The 17508-nt window shown below is 39.7% G+C and overlaps 1 protein-coding gene across 1 annotated transcript in view; it reads right to left on the bottom strand.

Annotated features, from left to right (window-relative positions):
• Window positions 1-477, bottom strand: part of LOC110933262 — an 819-nt gene extending 342 nt beyond the window's left edge. Inside the window, exon 1 of the mRNA XM_022176492.1 lies at window positions 1-477. This exon is cut by the window's left edge and continues 342 nt beyond it. Coding sequence (XP_022032184.1) covers window positions 1-477 — 477 coding nt within the window.
• Between the last annotated feature and the right edge of the window lie 17031 nt (window positions 478-17508).

Genomic DNA, 17508 nt, shown 5'->3' with positions numbered 1-17508 from the left:
CATTATAATTCTTTCTTTATCCCACATACTACAAGGATTTCTAATAAAATGCCATCGTTGTTGAAGGACTCCAAAACACCTCTCGATATCCTTGTGCGAAGACTCTTGTAGTTTCTTAAAATATTGTCTTTTCATATCGAGCGTTTCAGAAAACGTTTTTACTATATTTGAATACTCCGGGTATATACCATCGCCCAAATAGTATCCATGCTCGGAGTCATTCCCGTTTGCATGAAACCTGACTTTCGGTATCGTACAGGAAATGTAACCCTCTAGCAATGGTGAAAACACGAAAGTATTAATGTCGTTCATACACCCGGCAAGACCAAAGAAGGCCGACCAAACCCAAAGGTCGTACGAGGCGACCGTTTGTTCTACCAACGTTGGCCCTTTCTGGTCAACGTGTGTGTATTGACCTCGCCATGCGGTTAGACAATTATACCAACGCCATTGACGACAATCCAAACTACCGATCATGCCTGGTATTCCATGTTTTTCTAAATGCACCTCGTATATTTGTTGAAGTTCGTTCCACTTCCAAGTCGGGTTTCTCAACTAACGTTATCCATATAATTGGCATATACCTAAAAAATTATAAATTATATATAAACGTATTTATTTTTTAAAATTATATATAAACTATGCGAATAAGTAAAAATATACCATAGCAAAAATAGTTCAAAGAGTCGCGTGTTGTTTTTTCTGCCATCTTCAAGTACTCGTCGTCGATGTTGTACGTGTTTCCATAGTTTATATTTTCTTCTCTTCAACAAGTTTAGTAATTTCTTTGATTTGATTCTACCGTAGATGATTGTATTTTGTCTTGTTTTGATTAGAGTGTTAGTCTAGTAATTAGCAAATGTCTTCTAATCATTTAATTCGTTACCACAAAAAAAACTTCATAAATATCTATGCTTGGTGCAAATATGAAACGGATAAAGTTTTGGTAGCCAATCATCGAGAAGTTCAATTCCAAATTATCCGGTTGGAAAGCAAAATCCTTATCGTTAGCTGGGAGAGCCACTTTGGTTAAGGTGGTGCTTGAGGCGCTACCTAACGACTATTTAAAGTCTCTTGAAAAAATTAGACGGAATTTGTTTGAGGAGTTAATAATGGTACCGGCAAAATAAATTAGACTGTGTCGGATAAAATGGTGGGTCCAAAACGCCATGGGGGCTTGGGGATAGGAGACATTCGTAGTTTAAATCTTTCTCTAATTGCTAAATGGTGGTGGGAGGTAAAAACTAACAGAGATGCACTTTATGTAAAAACTATTAGAGTGGTGCATTATAATAAAAATTTACCTCAGTGTATTCCTTTTAACAATAGGATTGAGGGTGTATGGAAAGATATAGTCTTGGCGGTTAAAGATTTTTTGTTTATTTGGATTACAAATAGATCTAAATTTTGTAATGTTGATTGGTGTAGATGATTAGAGTTTAACACCCGTGACATTGTCTTGTAATTCGGGTTCCAATTACTTGTTGGTCCGGTTTCTATATTTCTTTATATAGAAGTTTTGTCGTTAAAAAAAATAAAATTCAATTAAAATAATAAAAATGCCAAATTTATTAAGCTTAGGATGATGTTAATATTCTTTTTATTATAGTGAAGGCATAAAATTCAATTAAAAATATTAAAAATGGGAAATAAGGACAAATGTAAAATGTCCATACACTTTTTTTCTCATGTCAGTCTTGGATTCAGACTTGTTATTACTTCTTTTGACCATCACTATAAACTATTTTTTGGGACCATCGGTTCAAATTGGATTTAAAATGAATTAAAAGAAAATGAAGATAAACTAGGATTGCGACCCGCCACAATGCGGCGGGGATTCTTTAGTTATAACAAAGTGGATCTAGGACCCGCACGTTATGTTAAACCTGTCAAACGGGGAAAAAATAGACGATGTAAAAACGTTTACCCACACACGCACGTTGCGTCGTGTTAACTTGCAAAATTTAGAACGAAACGTAAAAACGTTAAACCAAAGACGCACGTTGCAATGTGTTAAGTCACAAAATTTAGAACCAAGCATAAAGCGAAAAATTTGCGGAAAATGAAAACTATAAAAGGCCAAAGTTGAAAGTAAAAAAAAGTTTTGAGAATAGATTGCAAAACATAAAAAATTTTGGGTTAAAAGTAAAAAATAAATAGTTTTGGGTTAAAAGTAATTTATGACATGCTTTTTGGTGAAAATTAAAAAAAATCAGTTTTTTTGGAAAACCCCTAAAGCCAACGTTACGACAACCATATGCATAACCATTTTTTCTTTAGAAAACCCTCAAAGCACACCCCGTGTTGCGGCGGGGCGTAAAACGGTGTCAAATAGTACTAATGTCACACAACCGTCATCGACCACCAACACTGACTCGACCTAGGATATGCGTGTTGCGACGAACCTTTCAAACGTGAAAAAATTGAGGTAAAAACGTTGAACCACACATGCACGTAGCGTCGTATTAACTCGAAAAATTTAGAACTATACGTAAAACGAAAATTTGCGAAAGATGAAAACTATAAGTGAAAAAAGTTGTGAAGTTAAATTGCAAATAATAAAAAGTTTTGGGTTAAAGTTATAAAACCAAACTATGTAGGGTTAAAATTGTAAAAGATATAAACCTTTGGGTGAAAAGTAGAAAATCAACTTTTTTTTTTGGAAAACGTCCAAAGCATAGGTTACAACTCATTATGCATATACATGTTGCTTCTTTATATAGGTTTTAATAAATGTTTGTTTTATAAATTTGTATTTTAGGGTATGAACGAACGCATTTTTTATATGACCACTAAGAGCATCACATTGGATGTTTTTTGAAAAGTTATGGATGTATATGAGGCAACTAAATGTGAGATCCTTTGTCTTTGTTTTTGAGAGTTTCATATTCGGCACACATGTCCTGATTACGTGGGCCCTACTTAGTTTTACTCATACATTTTATTAACTAAAAATATTCATGTTTTTTTATGACGTACGGTTAGGATGTCGCTAACCGGGTTAGTACTTAGTACTAAAATTTAACTAAAAATATTACGTATATCAGGACTTCCAAGGGAAGCAAATCTTTCCACCTGACCACTAAGCTAAAAAATCATTGGTTCTTAACAATTTATTATATTTTAATTTTTTTATGTAATATTATGAAATATGTTTACAAGAATTAATTACATACTTTTATGAAATATGATACAAAATATATATTTATCAAATTTATAAATCTCGAAGTATGTAATAATTTGTTTATCGTACTTTTTTTACATTTTACTACCTAGTATACATAATTTGTTAAAATAAGTAATTTTAGTTACGGATTAATGGTGCAAAAAGAACCTATTTAAACGACATAAAATTAGTAGCAAATGCAAAATGCATTGTTGAGATTTTTAGAAATAAAAGATTTTCTAAAAATTGGCATAAGAGTTGTAACAAATTCAAAGACGGCACCTCGGGTAAGTTTTCTTAACCTTTAGTAGTAAGACCACAATTAGTGGTTCACCACGTGAAGGGGAAATTCGTTATGTGGCGTCCATGTCAGTATGGATAAAATTACTCTCAAAATGGTGTAATGGTGTGAAATGTGTGAATCAACCAATACTCATTTTCCATACACACTCACTCTCTCTCTTTCTCATCAAAACCAACTGTTCTCTCTCGTGATAGAAATCACTCGTGATAGAAATCACGAAGACCTTGAGTTTTGACCCTTTCACATGCAAAGGTGATGGTGTTTTACATGTGCTTGTGTGCTTGTATGTGAAATGGGATTTCACATTAGTTTTCATAAAACCTCTATTTTACGTTTCTCGAATTAAGAATAAGTATACTCAACATTGTTTTATATTTCATTTCTTCGTTCCTCTATTCCCAAATCCTCACACCAAAGACATCATTGCAAATATATTTTTTAATTAATGGTTATTTATAATTATAAGTTTTCTACATTGTCCGCACGTTATGTGAGGATAAACTCATAACAATCAAATTTTGTAAAAAGAAAAAGAAAAAGATTGTTCTAACATGTATGATAATGTACCTCTAGACCTAAGAGTCAAACTTTGGGTATTTAAAAACTTAAATATTTTCATGAGATAACCAAAGAACATCTCATGCCTAACAAATAGAAGTTCTTCACCAAAATGTACTTCTATGTTGATGGGCATTGTGGTACACCACGCCTTTGCATCACAACAATGCTTTGCCTACAAAAAATAGTGTTATTGGACATGTAACCTAGAAAATTCAATTTGCACCCTTTTAAAATACAAATAACAATTTCTAACACATTTTACAAGCATTTTTTTTTAAATACATTTATTCCCCCATTAATAGCTTAGGCCAAAATCACCATTTGGGCTCAAAACCAAAACTTTTATTCAAAGGCAAACAAAAACACCTAATAGAGTTACACAAAAAAGATGACAAACATCAATGTCTTAATATAGAAGGCAGATAGACCCAAAATACACCAAAAAAATGACATATATCAATGTCTTATTAAAGAGTTCTTTGCAACATCGTGAAATTAATAACGTGTCACTAAGAGGTGTACTGGTAACACCACATAACACCAAACATAATCATTACTCAATTATTATTTTTTTTAATTTTTCAATTAATCTCTAAATTTATAAAAATTAAAAACAAAAAAATCATTATATTTAAAAAACATTACAATAATTAAAAAGACATTACAATATTTTAGACTACATGTCTTCGCCGTCATTTTCGCCTTCTTCTTCTTTGTTATCTCCTTCATCCAACTCTTCGTTTTCAAAAGCTCCAACTTCGAAATCATCATCATCATCTTCTTCTTCTTCGTCGAAGTCCTCTTGGTTATCGCCGTCATGTCTAATGGGGAGAATCGCCCAAACATACTCGACTAAATCCGCCTTTAACACGTTGTGTAACTCCCTTGAACTCAATAGTTGGCCATTTAAGATTCTCTACTCCAACGTTGTTTGCGTTCCTTCAACAACAACTTCTAGAAAATAGTTTTGGCAGATTGCTTTTCCTTCGTCTTCTAAAATCATATTATACATTATGATACAAGCGTACATCACCATTCTAATTCTTTTTTTATCCCACATACGAAAAGGATTTCTAATAAAATGTCATCGTTGTTGAAAGACCCCAAAACACCTCTCGATATCCTTTCGCGAAGACGCTTGTAGTTTCTTAAAATATTGTCTTTTCATATTCGAGCGTTTCAGAAAACGTTTTTACTATATTTGAATACTTCGGGTATATACCATCGCCCAAATAGTATCCATGCTCGTAGTCATTCCCATTTGCCTGAAACCCGGCTTTCGCTATCGTACAGGAAATGTAACCCTCTAGCAATGGTGAAAACTCGAAAGTATTAATGTCGTTCATACACCCGGCAAGATCAAAGAAGGTCGACCAAACCCAAAGGTCGTACGAGGCAACCGCTTGTAAAACCAACATTGGCCCTTTCTGGTCACCGTGTGTGTGTTGACCTCGCCATGCGATTAGACAATTATACCAACGCCATTGACGACAGTCCAAACTACCGATCATGCTGGGTATTTCATGTTTTTCTAAATGCACCTCGTATATTTGTTGAAGGTCGTTCCACGTCGGGTTTCTCAAGTAACGTTTTCCATATAATTGGCATATACCTAAAAAATTATAAATTATATATAAACGTTTTTATTTTTTTTTAAATTATATATAAACTATGCGAGTAAGTAAAAATATACCGTAGCAGGAATAGTTCAAGGAGTCGTGTTTTGTTTTTCCACCATTTTCAAGTACTCGTTGTTGACGTCGTACGTGTTTCCGAAGGCGAGTACACGTAACGCGGATGTTACCTTTTGAATTGCGGTGAATCCTAGATATCCTCCCGCGTCGATTCTTTGCTTGAAGTGGTCATACTTACCTTCCAAATCATCCTTAATGCGCAAAAATAACCTTTTGCTCATCCGAAATCGGCGCCTAAAAACATCGGGCCCATGAACCAGTGTAGGATCGAAATAATCCTTCATTAAACGCTTATTTGCGGCTTCACGGTCTTGCAAAACGCATGGTCTCCTCAATATCGGGCGCAGAGGAGAATGGTTTACTTGATGCATGGCTTGAACCGCTAGGGCACACGCACTCGTAACCGCTTCTTCCTCCTGACCGTCATAGGAAAAAAATATTTGGTAGAGATCGATAAACGAATCATCCGACGGAGGCGAAGCCATAGCAAAAATTTAAGAAAGGTTTGCGTATATATATTTAGATTTAGGAATGTTAGATGTAGGATGTAGGTTGATAGAATGGTAGAATGGTTTTGTTAGGAAACTTTATTTGTAAGTATTGAAGAAAATCAGATTCAGCTTGATCTATGAAGAAGATAAAAGTCCTGAAGATCAAAACAACAAGAAGAAGACCGGGTAGGACAACTGAAAAGAACAATATCTACTTCAAAGAATCATAAGTTGATCAAGAACTAAAGAAGATTATCAGAGAAGATTTTTCTGATGGATCTGATGATATTTCTGATGAAATATCATCAGTTTCTGACAATTCTGATCATCAGATTTTCTTATGATTTGTTCACCAGAATTTCTGATGAAGTGGTTATCAGAAATTCTGATAAAACCCCACTTGCCAAAAAAATCAGTTCTATCCTGCTACAATAACCGAAGAAACTTGACATTATTGGATATCATGATGACAAAGGCAACTTGATTATTGGATTCAATGAATATGTCAAGAAGCTACTTTTTGCAGGACATATACATGAATAAACAAATTTTTATTCATGTATCCAAGTCGTCTATAAATAGAAGGCTCATCAAGCAAAGAACATTGAGTTAAGCTTAGCATTCAATACATACTACAAACTCCATTGTCCTTTCACCTCAGAATTCACAAGTATTCATTTGTAATAGATAATAATCTTACAATCTCCGTGTAAACCATTTTGTTTCAAAGTGATATAAACTTGAAAATTCTGTAGGTCTTGTTTCTTGAAAGTCTGATTTCTATTTCCGCACACTATTTTCACATTTATTGAAATCACTTGCCATATTACGTGAAAAGAAGTTTTTAAGTCTAAACTGGGACCAACAACTGGTATCAGAGCAGATTGAATAAATCATTTTCAAACGATCAATCGCTCATCTTCTTTTCTCTAAACATGGTGAACTTTCAGACATGGAATAATGCTTTTAACATTGTTTCAATGTCTAAACCTCCGACTCTGGTCAGAGAGGAATACCCACAATGGAAAATCAGGATGGTCAACTTCCTTAATGGACATAACTGAGCTCTGTTTCAATCCAATGAAAGGGGTCCACATGTGTCACACCCCAACCGATGGCGGAAACATCAGGGTGAGGCACTGAGCGAAACAGATTGTCCAAGAGATTCCATAACAACTAATAATTACCAAATACTTAAGCATTACGTCCCATACTGCAATATATCAGGCAAACATAGTTATTAAAGACAAAAGTTCTCAAAGACAAATAAAATACTATTCCGACAACTCATAATTAAATTGTTTGTTTCTAGACTCTTTCCTAGCTTGATTCTATAGCAGCTAACAAGCAAAAGCATCCTAAACACCTATCACATACGTTAAAATAAAAGTCAATACACATAGTGTAAAGGTGAGCATATAAGTTTAATAGTATATTAAATAGCGAAAGCGGTTTACGCATAACCAGCATGTAACACGTAGTAATGCGAAGCAAGTAGGTTATCGACAATGAAATATGCACAGACGTGACTGCGAGTTGTAGAGTGCGCAACACGTATCACCACTGTGACACGTGAAGAAATACCCTTAGCAACCCCCGTCCATGACACGTGCTGAGTCCAAACTATAGTACTATCGTTGCTAAGGTGTCAGGAAAAAAACCCATGTGTAAACATAACATACAAGCATTCATCGAATAACACGTATAACATGCGATAGCGGTTAGCGTATACAATGTGTTTGCATTGTGTGATCGATGTGACTTGATATAGGTAACGTATGTAACACCCAAAAGTGTGTAAAGTAAAAAAGGATCGAGTATACTCACAAATTGTGTTAAATGAATAACACAACCTTGGATTGGATTGAAGGGAGCGCTGGAAAGTTAGCCTGATTACAGAACGATAGCATAAGCGATGAACGGTGCGTAAAATGGTGCGAGTGAGACAAGTGACGGATTGTGATCCGATCGGATGACCGTCAGGACGGATGGTCATTCGGACGGATGGCCATTCGCTCGGAGGGTGATCCGTTTGGGATGGATGTGTTTGTGTATGATGTGACTTTGAAGTTTTCGTTGTAGCATTCTCAAAACAAAGAAGTGTTTCTACAACTCAGGTTATCCGACCGGATGGTCATCCGGATGGATGGCCGTCCGATCGGATGGCGATTCGCTGAAACTGATCTTCTTTACATTTTGTGAAAATCGTTACGTGGTGAAAATGTCACAAGTCATCCGTTCGGATTGTCGTTTGATCGGATGACAATCCGATCGGACGGCAGTCCGTTCAGCAACTTGTTTGTTTTGGAACTTGAAAGATCTGGTGAGTTTTGAAAGTTTTGCGTTTGTACCGAGACGGTATTACCACGTGTTAAACAACGGGAGTTCTACCAAGTCCAAGTCGTCCGATCGGATGGGAATCACCCCGTCCGATCAGTTAATTGTTCTTGACGGTTGTTCATGTTCAACCCTGAATCGGTTGCCTTTTCTTATAGAAACCCATGCTCAGTCCAACACTTCATATTGAATGAGTAGAAGATCTGAACGAGCTCGGATTCCATCGGTTTTTATGTGAAAAGTTGAGAATGATGAAGAAAGTGGAAATCAGTTGGAAAATGTCTAGTTTATGGCGAAATTAGTGTTTAAACATGTTGAAATCTCTTAGATCTGAGTTGTTCTTGGTAAGATGATGTCACACTTCAATGTTCATAAGAACTCCATGATGACATCACCCTTGAACACCCCAAATTAGCAGAATCCATGGTGAAATGATGAGATTTGATGGTGAAAATGATGAGAAAGTGTGTGTAGATGATAGAAGTACAAGATTTGAGGTAGAAACTTACAAGAATTGCGAGGAATCGAGAGAAAATAGGGCTGGAACGTGCTGGTCGGACGAGAGAGTTGTCACATCATGAACAGTGATGTGACAGGTGGTATTTATAGGTGAAGAGGAGTTAAGGCAGTGCAATGTGATGGATCGAAGGGTGGTTCGATCGGATGGCCATCCGATCGGATGGTCTTCCGGACGGATGACCATTCGATTGAATGGTCATTCGATCGGATGATGGGTGCGAGCTGGTTTTAGACTTTTCTTTTCTTTTCGTGCGTTGAGCGTTGCGAGTAAGCGATACGATAGTATTAAACAATAGTTACACAAATAACCTAGATAACATACAACAACTTAAGTTACCTTACATCTCGAGTTTTTGATGAGATTGCGTTGTGTTAGAGTTGCGATTGCGCTTTCGAATAATCACCATAACACAAATATAAACATGCACAAGTAACTCATAAATAGTACACACACGTAAAACAATATCCAAAACACGCGATTTGAGTTTTGATGCGATAACGATGAGATTGCGTTAAAGCGATTAGCGATAAAATGCGAATATTACATTTACTCCACATAATACAACTAAAGTAACATAAAATAAAGTGCCGATTACAAGTCAAAGAGTACAATCTATAATTAAGCAAGGAGTGACAGATCGCATTTAGCAATCTTTTCTTCCTTTGACTTTGACTTTGACTTTGACTTGTACTTTAACTTCAAAGACGCGGGTTGTTACAGCCTCCCCTACTTTAGGTGTAACGAAAAGCTGTGGATACTTAGCCTTCATGTCACTTTCGAGTTCCCAGGTGAACTCTGCGCCGCGTTTGCCTTCCCAGCGAATCTTCATAATGGGAATGCGTGAGTGCCTGAGCTTCTTGGTTTCTCGATCCATGATCTCGACAGGCTTTTCCACAAAGTGTAATGTTTCGTCCACTTGTAGATCCTCAAGTGGCACTTGTAAATTCTGCTCAGCTAGACACTTTCTGAGGTTTGAGACGTGGAAAGTCGGGTGGACGTTGCTAAGTTCCTCCGGTAGTTCGAGTCTGTAGGACACTTTTCCGATTCTTTCCAGAATCTTAAAGGGTCCAACATATCAAGGCGCGAGCTTTCCTTTCTTTCCGAATCTGATCACACCCTTCCAAGGTGAAACCTTTAGGAGTACGTGATCACCAACGTCAAATTCAAGGGGCTTGCGGCATCTATCGGTGTAACTTTTCTTACGACTCCGAGCTTTCAGCAGATTGTCTCGAATTTGGAGGATTTTGTCAGTCGTTTCTTGTAACAGCTCAGGACCGGTAATTTGCGCATCTCCGATCCTGTGCCATACAATAGGCGATCGACATTTTCTTCCGTATAATGCCTCAAACGGTGCCATTTGAATGCTAGAATGATAATTGTTATTGTACGAGAATTCGACCAAAGGTAAGTGCGCGTCCCAATTATCACTGAAATCTATGACACACGAGAGAAGCATGTCTTCAAAGGTATGAATCGTTCGCTCAGTCTGACCGTCGGTTCGGGGATGGAAAGCGGTACTTAGATTGAAAGTAGTACCGAGAGCAGATTGAAACGTTTCCCAAAGACGCGAGGTAAACCGACCATCGCGGTCATGATATCACGAGGCGTCCCGTGTCGACAGATGATTTCATCGGTGTAGACCCGTGCTAATCGTTCTACCTTAAAGTCTTCTTATATCGGCAGAAAATGAGCATATTTAGTAAGACGATCAATGATAACCCAGATGCTATCGTGACCTGATGGCGTGCGCGGGAGTTTCGTTATAAAGTCCATAGCTATACTCTCCCATTTCGATATAGGGATCTCGGGTTGCACGAGTAAGCCAGAGGGTCTTTGCTGCTCGGCCTTGACTTTCGAACAAGTCAGGCACTTCGAAACATAGATAGCGATATCTTTCTTCATGCCTGGCCACCAGTACTTGTAGCGAAGGTCCTGGTACATCTTATCGGCACCGGGATGAATAGAATATCGAGACTTGTGGGCTTCGTCCAACAGAATTTTTCGTAAGCTAGTGCGCTTGGGAATCCAAATTCGGTCTAGATAATGGAATATACCATTCGATTTATTCACTAGTTGCTCGCCATTATTGATAATCCTTTCCTTCTTCAAAGTACGTTTGGTAAAACAAGCATGTTGAGCGTCACGGATAAGAGCTTCGAGATTGTGCTGGGCTTGGGTATTACGAACGCTATGCAAATAGCTTCGTCGGCTTAGAGCATCGGCTACGACATTTGCCTTGGTAGGATGATAACGAATCTCACAGTCGTAATCGTTAAGAAGTTCAACCCATCAACGTTAATGCATATTCAGTTCCTTTTGGTTTAAGATGTGTTGTAGGCTCTTGTGGTCGGTGAAGACCGTACACTTGGTACCGTACAGGTGGTGTCGCCAGATCTTCAACGCAAAAACAACTGTACCAAGCTCGAGATCGTGGGTTGTGTAGTTCTTCTCGTGGATCTTGAGCTGACGAGATGCGTAAGCGATAACCTTGTCCTGTTGCATAAGGACACAACCGAGACCGAGGTTCAAGGCATCGGTACTACAAAGTCATCGTTTCCGTCGTGTAGAGCGAGAACGGGAGCATTACAGAGCATATGCTTGAGGGTTTGAAAGGCAGTCTCTTGTTCAGTCCCCCAAATAAAAGGCTTATCCTTGTGCGTGAGAGAAGTAAGCGGAACAACGATTTTCGAGAAATCAGCGATGAATCGACGGTAATAACCAGCCAATCCAAGGAATGAGCGAACTTCGGATGGAGATTTGGGTGTAACCTAACTCTTAACAGCTTCAATCTTCGCGGGGTCGACGTGGATACCTTGACTATTGACAATGTGACTGAGGAATTGAACCTCCTCCAGCCAAAATTCACACTTGGAGAACTTGGCATAGAGTTGATTCCTTGGATCAATTTGAGAACCAAACGTAGATGTTGCGCATGTTCGGCTTTCGACTTGGAATAGATCAGGATATCATCGATAAACACGATGACGAAGCGGTCGAGAAAGGGTTTACACACGCGATTCATCAGATCCATGAAAACAGCGGGTGCGTTGGTTAAACCAAAAGGCATAACAACGAATTCATAGTGGCCGTATCGAGTTCAGAAAGCGGTTTTCAGTATATCTTCCTCCTGGATGCGTGACTGGTGATAGCCTGAGCGTAAATCAATCTTCGAGAAACACGTAGCACCTTGTAACTGATCAAACAAATCATCGATTCGGGGCAAGGGATAGCGATTCTTGATAGTTAGCTTATTCAATTCCCTATAGTCGATGCACATCCGGAACGATCCGTCCTTCTTTATGATGAAGAGGACAGGCGCGCCCCAAGGAGAGGTGCTAGGGCGAATAAAGCCTTTGTCAAGCAATTCCTGGAGTTGACTCGAGAGTTCGCGCATTTCAGATGGAGCGAGTCAATAGGGGGCTTTAGCAACAGGATTTGCTCCAGGAATGAGATCAATGCGAAAGTCGATATCACGACTCGGAGGTAAACCAGGCAAATCATCAGGAAATACACGAGGAAAATCACGAACCACAGGCACCTTACCTATTGCCTTCTCTTTCATTTCCTTCTCCGCTACTACGATGTTAGCCAAGAAAGCTTTGTATTCCTTGCGGAGATACTTGCTCGCTTGGATACACGACATGAGCTTGAGACCTTTCAAAGGAGTTTTGCCATACACACAAAGTTAATCACCATTAGCGAGCGAGAAACGAATCATTTTATCAAAGCAAACGACTTCAGCATGATTTTCACGAAGAAAATCCATGCCTACTATGATGTCAAAACTACCCAACTGCATCGGAATAAGATCGATAGGGAAGACATGATTGTTGAGCTCAAGGGTACAATCACGTAGAACAGAATTGACAGCGACGGTTCTTCCAGTGGCAACTTCAACGTCGAACGTCGAAGGGAGATGGGCGCGCTTACGCTTAAGGAGCTTTTCGAATTCAAACGATACAAAACAGTTATCGGCTGGAGTATCAAATAAACATGAAGCATATATAACGTTCACAAGAAACGTACCATTAACCACGTTGTTGTCTGCTTGAGCCTGACGGGCGTTGATGTTGAAAGCACGTCCACAGGCTGCTGCTGAGGCTGCTGCTGTTGATGTTGTTGCGGCTGCTGCTGTGGCTCTTGCTTCACCACTCTGTTGGGGCAGACGTTTGCAAAGTGGTTGGGATCACTACATGCAAAGTAGGCTCTTGCGTGAGCAGCGGGTGCAGGAGCTGCTTGTTGGCCCTGAGGAGCAGGAAGGAGAGCTGGTGGTGCAGGAGCTTGACCTTGAGCTTGAGCTGGGGCTTGACGAGGGCCAGTACGGCAATTGGCAGTAAAGTGGCCGTACAGGCTGCAGTGAACACAAAACCTGCATGCAATCCCCACAAGATGATGATAAGTACAGGTAGGGCAGAGTGGGTGAGGACCAATATATGCACGCTTGGCCGACGGTGCATTCATCACCGGTGCCGCTACTTGGCGGTTCTGAGGTTGTGGTTGAGCAGGTACAGCTTGGAGTGGAGCGGCGGTAACAACACAATTTTTGCTACTGTTGTTGTTCTTTCTCTTGCGGTGGGAGGACTTTGAAGCTTGTGGTGCGGCAGTGGGTTCAGCGGTGGGAGTAGGGGTTGCTTGGTGAAGACTCTTGGTGGCTTCATCGAAGTAACCAGCCCGAACTCGCTTGTATTAATCTTAGCAGCGAGCAGGAAGGTTTCCTCAATGGTTGTTGTCTTCGCGGCTTGTACGAAATCAACCACACAATCTGGTGAAGCACGGATATATTTCTTGATGGTTATCTCAGGGGTAGTAACTTGGCCAGGACAAATGATACTCAGCTGCTTAAAGCGGGCAGTTAGACCAGCGTTGTTGCCACCCTGTTGCTTGATGTGCCAGAACTCGTCCTCCAGCTTCTGAAGCTCGTGGGAGGGCAGAACTCCTTCATCATGATGTCCTTCAACTCATCCCACGTAAGCCCATAGGCTGCATCATTCCCACGTTTGGTTCTTTCGGAAGTCCACCAGTCCAGAGCCCTAGACTGCAAAACGCCGGTGGCGTTAACAGTGTGTAGGTTTTCAGGACAACCGCTTTGGTGTAGGGTGACTTCAATTGAATCGAACCATTGAAACATGGCAGTAGGCACGTCTTCTCCGATGAATTCTTTGGGTCCGCAGGCTTTAAATTGCTTGAACCTAAAAGTAGCTCGAGGGGAATCAGTCCTCGATTCTTCAGAGGACTTGCTAGCGGTTTCATTAAGCTCGCTGACAATTTGTGGAATGACCTTAGCCATCTGCTTTGCGACTAGAGCGGCGATGCGTTTGTCCTCATGGTTTCTTCGGGCAGCTCGTGAAGTGTGCGATCCAAATGACGACATTGTCTGCAGTAGACATCGCCATAGGATTCAGACACTATTTATCGAATCTCGCCTCACAACATACTTAATACTGCTAAAGCTCAGTAACATGTCTACATGTAATCAAGTAGGCACATAATCCACAGAAGCACGTAAGCACATAAGCACGTAGTCCACGTAAGCACTGAAGCACATAATTCACGTAAGCACATCTTCAGCTATATTTTTGCAAGTATTCACCTACATATATTGCACGTATTCACCTATCTTTCACAGCTGTGTAAAGTGATCGAGAGTTGTGAGTACGAATAGCGAGATTGCGAGTAACATAGCATGCGATTTGTTAACGTTTTGAGGTAGATGTGCAGCGCGAGTTGTGCGTGTTGATCAAAGTGAACAGCGAATAAATCACCAAAAATCGAAACACATACACATGTAAAACCACATAAAACACATGAAAGTCCACATAAAAGGGATAAATTACAGAGTCAGCGGTGGCGAAATCTAGAATCAAAACACATTAAATCATGAATAAATTGTCTTGGGTGTGTAGACATCGACTACCCAAAGTGATTCGACTATTCACAAGGACTTTGAGTACACACTTGGGCCTTCTGGACTGTGCTCTCGCCTCGATCTGGGCGAATGGAACACATCCTTCCACTTACAGCGTGACTCAAGTCGTTGGAGTCCATCGAGACTTTGGTGAGAGTTTTGTAAAACCAAAAATAGGGAGCTGAACGAGTCATCAAGATTCGGGTTTCACCCCTAACTTAGTGACTGCATTCCTGTTTGTGTGATAGAAACACGAGATAGAGAGGGAAAATCTGCGTCGAAGTGTGGATTTCACTCCTGATCCAACGCAAATTCTCGTGTTTATAGTAAAAAAAACTTACGTCGGGCGAGCGACTAAATCGAGAGTTTGCGGTTTTCACACCTAATCTCGACCCAATCACTTGCTTACGTGAGTGGTTTTGAAAATCGTGTGCGTTGCCAGCCTTAGGAAAGGCTGACCTTGCGCGAAGCGGTAGTATGCGAAGTCCGCGCAAGAGTGTAGTGTTCGGCGAGATCGAGCGAGAATATCAAATAAGCTTGTACAAAACCCCTACCGGGCTTGCACAATTTGGTCTGTTGGTACTTAGAGTATAGACTAGGTCGTTTATAAGACATCGACCCGGACTAGATCGAGTCTTACCTAATTCCCTATAGTTATGGCTATGATACCAATCTGTCACACCCCAACCAATGGCAGAAACATCGGGGTGAGGCACTAAGCATTACAGATTGTCCAAGAGATTCCATAACAACTAATAATTACCAAATACTTAAGCATTACATCTCATACCGCAATATATCATGAAAACATAGTTATTACAGACAAAAGTTCTCAAAGCCAAATAAAATACTGTTCCGACAACTCATAATTAAATTGTTTGTTTCTAGACTCTTTCCTAGCTTGATTCCATAGCAGCTAACAAGCAAAAGCATCCTAAACACCTGCCACATACATTAAAATAAAAGTCAATACACATAGTGTAAAGGTGAGCATACAAGTTTAATAGTATAGTAGATAGCGAAAGCGGTTTACGCATAACCAGCATGTAACACGTAGTAATGCGAAGCAAGTAGGTTATCGACAATGAAATATGCACAGACGTGACTGCGAGTTGTAGAGTGCGCAACACATATCACCACTATGACACGTGAAGAAATACCCTTAGCAACCCCCATCCATGACATGTGCTGAGTCCAAACTATAGTACTATCGTTGCTAAGGTGTCAGGAAACAATCACTATGTAAACATAACATACAAGCATTCATCGAATAACACGTATAACATGCGATAGCGGTTAGCGTATAAAATGTGTTTGTGTTGTGTGATCGATGTGATTTGATATAGGTAACGTATGTAACACCCAAAAGTGCGTAAAGCAAAAAGGGATCGAGTATACTCACAGATTGTGTTAAATGAATAACACAGCCTTGGATTGGATTGAAGGGATCACTAGAAAGTTAGCCTGATTACAGAACGATAGCATAAGCAATGAACAGTGCGTAAAATGGTGCGAGTGAGACAAGTGATGGATTGTGATCCGACTGGATGACCGTCCGGATGGCCATTCGCTCGGAGGGTGATCCGTTTGGGAAAGATGTGTTTTGTATGATATGACTTTGAAGTTTTCTTTGTAGCATTTTCAAAACAAAGAAGTGTTTCTACAATTCAGGTCGTCCGGTCGGATGGTCATCCGAACGGATGGCCGTTCGATCGGATGGGGATTCGCTGAAACTGATCTTCTTTACATTTTGTGAAAATCGTTAAGTGTTGAAAAGGTCACAAGTCATCCGTTCAGATTGTCGTTCAATCGAATGGCATTCCGATCGGACTGCAGTCCGTTCAGCAACTTGTTCGTTTTGGAACTTGAAAGATCTGGTGAGTATTGAAAGTTTTGCATTTGTACCGAGACGGTATGACCACGTGTTAAACAACGGGAGTTCCACCAAGTCCAAGTCGTCCGATCAGATGGGAATCACCCCGTCCAATCAGTTAACTGTTCTTGATGGTTGTTCATGTTCAACCGTGAATCGGTTGTCTTTTCCGATAGAAACCCATCCTCAGTCCAACACTTCACTATTGAACGAGTAGAAGGTCTGAACGAGCTCGGATTCCATCAGTTTTTATGTGAAAAGTTGAGAATGATGAAGAAAGTGGAAATCAGTTGGAAAATGTCTAGTTTATGGCGAAATCAGTGTTTAAACATGTTGAAATCTCTTAGATCTGAGTTGTTCTTGGTGAGATGGTGTCATACTTCAATGTTCATAAGAACTCCATGATGACATCACCCTTGAACACCCCGAATCAGCAGATTCCATGGTGAAATGATGAGATTTGATGGTGAAAATGATGAGAAAGTGTGTGTAGATGATAGAAGTACAAGATTTTAGGTAGAAACTTACAAGAAATGCGAGGAATCGAGAGAAAATAGAGCTGGAACGTGCTGGTCGAACGAGAGAGCTGTCACATCATGAACAGTGATGTGACAGGTGGTATTTATAGGTGAAGAGGAGTTAAGGCGGTGCAATGTG

Source organism: Helianthus annuus, chromosome 4, assembly GCF_002127325.2.
Source record: "Helianthus annuus cultivar XRQ/B chromosome 4, HanXRQr2.0-SUNRISE, whole genome shotgun sequence".
Classification (NCBI taxonomy): Eukaryota; Viridiplantae; Streptophyta; class Magnoliopsida; order Asterales; family Asteraceae; genus Helianthus; species Helianthus annuus.
This window is presented reverse-complemented; position numbering and strand designations above follow the sequence as displayed.